Source organism: Oncorhynchus gorbuscha, linkage group LG11, assembly GCF_021184085.1.
Source record: "Oncorhynchus gorbuscha isolate QuinsamMale2020 ecotype Even-year linkage group LG11, OgorEven_v1.0, whole genome shotgun sequence".
NCBI lineage: Eukaryota > Metazoa > Chordata > Actinopteri > Salmoniformes > Salmonidae > Oncorhynchus > Oncorhynchus gorbuscha.
The window spans coordinates 74753042-74760880 of NC_060183.1; the positions used below are offsets into that span (position 1 = coordinate 74753042).

General features: G+C 41.3%; 1 protein-coding gene across 5 annotated transcripts; it reads left to right on the forward strand.

The window, feature by feature from the left end:
* Positions 1–3882: 3882 nt before the first annotated feature.
* On the forward strand, positions 3883–7673 carry LOC123989450 (zinc finger protein 708-like). 5 transcript variants are annotated; one of them, XM_046290473.1, is made up of 4 exons: positions 3883–3926; positions 4914–5073; positions 5202–5264; positions 5587–7673. In XM_046290473.1, the coding sequence occupies exons 2-4, from the start codon at positions 4926–4928 to the stop codon at positions 7398–7400; spliced, it is 2025 nt and encodes a 674-aa protein (XP_046146429.1). In that variant the 5' UTR covers positions 3883–3926; positions 4914–4925; the 3' UTR covers positions 7401–7673. The 5 variants fall into 5 exon arrangements, with proteins under 5 accessions (XP_046146429.1, XP_046146425.1, XP_046146426.1 ...); XM_046290469.1 differs by lacking the exon at positions 3883–3926 and adding an exon at positions 3937–4374; XM_046290470.1 differs by lacking the exon at positions 3883–3926 and adding an exon at positions 3937–4374 and having other exon boundaries at positions 4914–5067.
* Positions 7674–7839: the final 166 nt, after the last annotated feature.

The window sequence follows — 7839 nt, forward strand, 5'->3', positions numbered from 1 at the left end:
CGCTACAAGCTTGGCACACCTGTATTTGGGGCGTTTCTCTCATTTTTCTCTGCATATCCTCTCAAGCCCTGTCAGGTAGGATGTGGAGCGTCGCTGCACAGGTATTTTACAGAGACTTGTCCCGAAGCCACTCCTGCGTCGTCTTGGCTGTGTGCTTAGGGTCATTGTCTTGTTGTAAGGTGAACCTTCACCCCAGTCTGAGGTCCTGAGCACTCTGGAACAGGTTTTCATCAAGGATCTCTCTGTACTTTTGAACCTCACTAGTCTCCTAGTCCCTGCAGCTGAAAAACATTCCCACAGCATAATGCTGCCACCACCATGCTTCACCATAGGGATGATGCCAGGTGTCCTCCAGATGTGACGCTTGGCATTCAGGCCAAATAGTTCAGTCTTTGTTTCAATCAGACCAGAGAAACTTCTATCTCATGGTCTGAGAGTCCTAGGTTCCTTTTGGCGAACTCCAAGCGGGCTGTCGTGCCTTTTACTGAGGAGTGGTTACCATCTGGCCACTCTACCATAAAATCTTGCTTGGTGGAGTGCTGCAGAGATGGTTGTCCCATCTCTACAGAGGAAATGTGGAGCTCTGTCAGTGACCATCGAGTTCTTGGTCACCTCCCTGACCAAGGCCCTTCTCTACCCCAATCCCCCCTTGCTCAGTTTGGCCAGCTCTAGGAAGTATCTTGGTGGTTCCAAACTTCTTCCATTTAATAATGATGGAGGCCTCTGTGTTTTTGGGGACCTTCAATGCTGTAGAAATGTTTTGGTGCCCTTCCCCAGATCTGTGCCTCGACACAATCCTGTCTCAGAGCTTTAAGGACAATTCCTTCAACCTCCATAGCTTGGTTTTTGCTCTGATATGCACGGTCAACTGTGGTACCTTGTATAGACGTGCGTGCATGCCTTTCCAAATCATGTCCAATCAATTGAATTTACCACAGGTGGACTTCAATCGAGTTGTAGAAACATCTCAATGATGATCAATGGAAACAGGATGCACCTGAGCTCAAATTTGAGTCTCATAGCAAAGAGTCTGAATACTTATGTAAACAAGGTATTCCTGTTTGTTGAAAACCTGTTTTCATTTTGTCATTATGGAGTATTTTGTGTAGATTGAGGGAAAAAGTAAATGAGTCTGAATACTATCCCAAATATACTGTGTGTACAGTGCCTTCGGAAATTATTCAGACCCCTTATATTTTTCCACATTTTGTTTTACGTTACAGCCTTATTCTAAAACTGGAAAAGAGGTTGGGGATTGTATCTATTTGTGGACTCGTGTTTGTTTTTTTTTGCTTCGCAGCTTGGGATACGACTGGTGACTTGCTTTGCTCTCCGGAGCATGCCCCTGTTGAAAGGAGTGATAACTGGACTGGCATTAGGTGTTAAGGAGGATCAACTGATGCCCGCTGTTTGGTGTGATGCAGAACCGGTGGAGAGCATGGTGAAACCGAGAAGACCCTGACTTTTGATGGCATTGTTACCCATCAATGTCAGTTATCCTGTGAGAGCTTTTGTTCCGAACCCATTACAAGGTTTTAGGTGACAAGCTTATGGTCATGTTGCAGCAGTGTGTAGGAAGTGGATTCCTAGATGTGAGAAGTGTGCAGGAGGGTATGAGACAAAGGAACAGGTATGTATTGCAGCCACAGTGTGGGAGAGCAGCGCTCCCTCACTCTTTTCACAGAGATGATAAAAATAATTATGGAAAATGTATTCGGATGAATTCCATGAAAACGATACAATGACAAAACAAAGCAACAGTAAACGTCATCCCCCACAAATGTTGCAGCCCCTCCCCTGGGCCAATCAGTGTAATTTTGTAAATGCCAGATCTTAATGGCAAGACGCATCATTCATTCAAGTTGTCAAAATTGGGCCAGTGGTGTCTGATATTGCGTGGGATAGCTTGACTCATATCCCCGAGCATGTGTGCCATATTTCAAACAGATCGAGATATAAACATGTGCCTGTTAGAGCGCTACAGTGTGGTTGATATGAATGTTCTTACATATGTTGAGTCTCGACTGTGTTCGCAACATGTGTACCAAATTGTTACAATAACAATATCCTGGATTGATTTATATGCATTTCTGTTCCAGACCACGCCCACGTGAATGTTTATTGGTTGTGTTTTAAGTACCAGTCTAGACAATATTGGTTTAAGACCTTTGTCCATAGATGCCAATAAAAGATGAGAGAAGCCTGTAATTTTCATCATAGGTACACTTCAACTATGACAGACAAGTTCAAACAGGTGCCATTAATACAGGTAACGAGTGGAGGACAGAGGAGCCTCTTAAAGATGAAGCTACAGGTCTGTGAGAGCCAGAAATCATGCTTGTTTGTAGGTGACCAAATACTTATTTTCCACCATAATTTTCAAATAAATTCATTAAAAATCCTACAATCTGATTTTCTGGATTTTTTTTCCCCTCATTTTGTCTGTCATAGTTGAAGTGTACCTATGAGGAAAATTACAGGCCTCCCATCTTTTTAAGTGGGAGAACTTGCACAATTGGTGGCTGACTAAATACTTTTTTTGCCCCACTGTATATAGGCAATAGCAGCCTGTAGGTAAATAGTGATTTCTCCAGTATCTTCTCTCTCTGGTGGTGGAGGGAATGAAGAATACCATTCAAGTCTATGGGGCTTCTTTTTTTCTTTTTTTTGCTATGATCCCTTACTGATGTCACCACTTCAATCAGTGTAGATGAAGGGGAGGAGACAGGGTAGGTTGTAGAAACCTCATATATATTGTAATATCATATAGTAGTCTAAACCTATCGATGTTACACTGAGCTGGTTTGAATGGAATATGAATGACAGTCAAATTTGTTGAATGTGTTTTACTATTTGTTTCGGATGTTTCAGGTTATTTTGTGCCTAATAGAAGTGAATGGTAAATAATGTATTGTGTTATTTTGGAGTCACTTCTATTGTAAATAAGAATATAATATATTTCTAAACACTGCTACGTGAATGTGATTGCTACCATCAGTACAGATAGAGCTGATGACTTGTGAATGAGTGAGAAAGTTAGACTAACAAATCATTGTCTTAGTTGTTACATGGTCAACTACTTATGGAAGAATTTTTTACTTCTCTCATTGACTTCTCAAACCCCACCTAGTCGGCTTTGTCTGTTTCGCAAGTGTCACCTCTGGGTTTAGAAACTCTTAGTCCTTTATCTGTCACAAAGTGTAATGAATTCACACTCTAAAATAGTCCACACAGTAGGTGGCAGCATGCACATCTAACGTATGTTTGCAGCCTGCCATAATACCATAGAAGGAAAAGACTGAGGTTGTCACTAGTTAACAAAGTCACACACCGGTTTATTTCTACAATATCGAATTAAAATTCGATTTTTAAGACTAACCATAACCACACTACAAACTGTAAATTAAGCTATATTTTTCTTGTAAATTTGTACGATATAACTTATTTTGACTTTGTGGCTGTGGTAACTAGCAACAACCGAAGACTACCTGCTTTCCGGTCATGTCTAGAAGGTCTACACAGATATGGGAGTTATTTTACCAGATGTATAAATTTGAAGTGTCCGTTTGACGTTTCCACTCACCACCAAATAGGGTGGTGAGAGGAAGCACAATGGCCGGCAGTGGGAGAAGATGGATTTTGGCTTACATTCTGCTCATTTTCTCATCGATGAAACACTTGATCTCCGTAATTTTATGTTCCCAATACTAACATCTGTTACGGACAGAGTGGACTAAGTTGTGTTGTTTAGAAGGAGTGGAAGGGTGAATTTAGTTATTTTTACACGCTCAATTCAAAGTAGGCGTTCCCTGACGGAAATATGCAAATACGTGCTAGAACGCGCTGATAGGCTCGCGCGTCCTTCCTCTGCCCACTAAGGATTAATTTGCTCTCATTGGGAAACGATAGGCTGTGGTCTTTCTTGGGTTAGTTATAATTAACAAAACTTTGGTATACAGTTTTGAGAAAAATTGGGGGCATTTCAGCAAACACTTTGCCTAATCTTAATCTAATAATGTACTGATGTTCTGTTACGTTAATTATCCAAATATGCTGCGTACTTTCTAACTTGCTACGAAAAGTTAATTTGGACAAAAACAGTATCCCTTCTAGACAAATCCGTGCCTTCCCGCGTCTGGGACAACTACTCTCATTGTTAAACGGGGACACGACTAGCTTCCCGTTGCTGGCAGTATATAGTTAGCTTGGTTATTATTCTATGCTAATGAGTCTGAGGGCAACATGGCTACATCTTACAACACGTACCAGTCAGAAACAACATCGATTATGGCCGTTGTCGTCGAGGCGGCAATTACAGAAATTAACAAACTTTGGCCAAACTCTTACGCTAACGTTAGCAATCCGGAGAGAGAGGTGAGCTAAAGTTACGTCAATATACTGGTGACTACGCGCAACGTTAGCTATCTAGTTGATCCAACATTGGTTTTTACCCACATAATAAATTATGTAACTAGGGCTGAATTAGCTAGCTTCCTGCAATTTGCTTCTCTAGCAGGCTAACGTTACTAGCTAGCTATCTCAGCCTTCGGCTAAGCTTATTAGCTAACGTGAACTAGTTTTCTGACCTATTGGTTTCTCATCTTCTTTGCTGTAGCAGCGTATAGCTTAGCCAGTTACTTAGGTAACATGTTTTTCAATTTCTTGCTTTCTTGTCAATATAGACCATTCGTATTTTCATTACTGTCTTCATCAATAACCATTAGTTGTGCTAGCCCTCATTTATATGCATTAAGTATCAATGTCTAAAGATGCCTTCTGTTATATACTGGTGTAATTGAGTCATTTTGTCAGTAAATTTGTTTCACCATGACTGGTTAATTGTTTCAAACTTCGGCAGAAAAGAAATAAACTGTTCACAAAAAAACAAAATGTTTTTCATTTTCTCTACACAGCTTTGCACAATTATGAATCTGATGATGGATGAGGCTATTCGTAAAATCTGCCAACTATTCCTAGTGGCTTCCTCGAGTTTACAAAATGAGAACGTGAAACTGAAGACCAAGGTGGAGCAGATGACCCAGTTGTTTGAAAACAATACACCGCCTGGTAAAAGTATGCTATTTATTTTAATGCTCATGTAAAAAATATTGATATTGCCATAAGGGTTGGGTCAGTGCAATCTGGAATCCATGGCACGTCCACCCCCTAACCATTTTAATTTCCAACTTCATTGGGTTTAGGACGTCCCAAGGAACTGGATCGCATGGACCACCATATATTGGTAGACTTATTTGACCAATTAAGTAAGACTAGTATCCAGCTTGTCTATTTCTACATCAAGATGCCTCATGCAACAGAAACAGGAGATGTATAGGCTCCGGCCCAATGGGGCGTTCTGTATTGAGCGCTTTCAGTGCCAACAACGGAAACCATTTAATTCAATATTTTTAATGTGTAATGCATAAATTGAATAATTTGATTTCATAAAATAAATGTTTTTAATGATTTGACACTGAAATCAATTAATACAATACAACTTATTTTGAAATTAGCTTGCTAATGTGTAAAGCCCACTTTATTTATAGTTTTGTGTGTGTATATTACTCATATTCCTTTTATCTTTAGGTCCTGCGAAGGTTTACTGTAAATCCACAGAGACATCTTCATTGGAGAATGACTCCTCTCTGGGAGACACAGATGGACTGAATACAGACCCCTCACCAAGAGACAGTGAATCCAACGTTGAGCACATGAGAGCTGCTCTGCCAGGGAGCAACGAGAGAGACGGCCATGAAAGCCAGAAACACAACAATACTACTAAAGGGACACGATCCAAAGAAACCAAACGCTTCAAGTGTGATATTTGTGAGAAGACCTTTAGCCGGAACAAACGGCTGATACAACACAAGCTAACTCACACAAGACCCTTCAAGTGTGATGTATGTGAAAAGACCTTCAGCATGGAAGGGTCACTGGAATCTCACACGCTAACTCACACAAGACCCTTCAAGTGTGATGTTTGTGACAAAACCTTCAGCCGGAACCGCTTGCTGGTACGTCACAAGCTAATTCACACAGGAGAAAGGCCATTCGCTTGTGGTCAATGTGGCAAAACATTCAGAATGTCTAAGCAGCTCGAACATCACATGTTGCGTCACAGAGAGAAAACGTTCAGTTGCAAAATCTGTGGAAATACATTCTCTACCAAGAAAGATCTGAAACGACATCAGCTTGTTCATGCAGTGGAGAGGCCGTTCAAGTGCCTGACTTGTGACAAGGGTTTCACATCAAGAAAACTGCTTATTGAGCACGAGAGAATCCACACTGGTGAAAAACCATACAGCTGTGCTGTGTGTGGGAAGAGTTACACACAGAGTGGTGGCCTGAGTTATCATATGCGAACACATACAGGTGAACGTCCACATTCATGCTCAGAGTGTGGTAAGCGCTTTATGACTAAATCCAGCCTTGAAAGACACAAGGTAATCCATACAGGGCAGAAGCCATTTACATGTGAGACATGTGGAGCTGCTTTCGGCCATAAAGGAAACCTTGTGAGACACCAAGTGCTTCACACAGGGGAGAGACCATACAAATGTAAATTGTGTGGGACAAGCTACCTTCAGTCCACCCTCTTAAAAGCTCACATGCACCGTCATGGGGCAACCAAACCATTTATGTGTGACCTATGTGGGAAGACTTTTATGTACAATTTTCTAATGAGACGACACCATCTAAAATGGCACACAGCTGAAGGAGAGAAGCAGAAAGAACGAGAGAGAAAAGAGAGAACGAGAGAGAGAACCGCCAGGAGAGCGGGAACCTCAACAAAGCCATTCAGTTGTGACATATGTTTGAATGGCTTCAGTTCCATGCTAACTCTGAAAAACCATCAACGAATTCACACTGGACAAAAGCAATACTCTTGTTCCATTTGCAGAAAGACCTTTGCCTATAAAAATACTTTTGACTATCACATGAGACTTCACAGTGGGGTGAAGCCCTACCCTTGTAAATACTGTGAAAAGAAATTTGTTCTTAAGCAAGCTCTAGAAGGACATGAGCGAACCCATACAGGTGAAAAGCCCTTCAAGTGCAGTTATTGTGACAAGACTTTCTCAGTCGGCACCAATCTCAAAAGGCATGAGCGAGTCCACACAGGAGAGAAGCCATTCAAATGTGACGTCTGCGGGAGAGGTTTCGGCCAAGCCAACAACGTCAAAGCCCACATGCAAGTCCACACTGGAGTTAGGCCTTATTATTGCAAGAGATGTGGAAAGGGCTTTTCTGACATAAGACACTACAAAAACCATAGCTGTAATGGTGTGGCAGCAACACGTGATCGGTCTCGTAAATCTTCAGACCGCTCTTTCAGAAATAAGAAAGGAGGTGAAGACAGCAGTGCCTGCCATAATGCTGCTGTGATGTCGACTCAGTGATATGATCTCTATCATTCACAGTGGGGCAACTTCCTGCTTTCAGACATCAGGAACAACATGGATGTATTCAGTAGGGTGAGAAGTTCTCGGGTGAGTTTCAAGAAAGCCTTGTAGAAAATGAGATGCAGGCCACCATAATGCTTGGAAAGTTTATGGTCAATGTTCATTCTCATAGAGGCATTGTTTATTTCTGACAGTATGCCGAATTGGTTCCGATATGTTATTTTTTTCTATTGTGTAAATCATTAAATGTAATTTGTGTGAAAGTATCAAGCTAGGTATTCACCTTTTGTCTGTCAGCTACATAGGACCACTGGGTGTGTTATTCAGGTGACTAATTGGGCAGGAATTGAAGGAATTCTTGTTTTTATACTTTATGTAAAAAAAATATATATTTACACGGAGGCCAGTGTATTAGGTAAACCCATCTAGCACCGGG

Bases quoted from the DNA above. Each gene is read 5' to 3' on its own strand.
- LOC123989450 (XM_046290469.1), top strand. From the start codon at position 4,243: ATGGCTACATCTTACAACACGTACCAGTCAGAAACAACATCGATTATG. The intron at 5,074-5,201 runs GTATGCTATTTA...CATTGGGTTTAG, and splicing joins CAATACACCGCCTGGTAAAA to GACGTCCCAAGGAACTGGAT. The intron at 5,265-5,586 runs GTAAGACTAGTA...TTTTATCTTTAG, and splicing joins AGACTTATTTGACCAATTAA to GTCCTGCGAAGGTTTACTGT.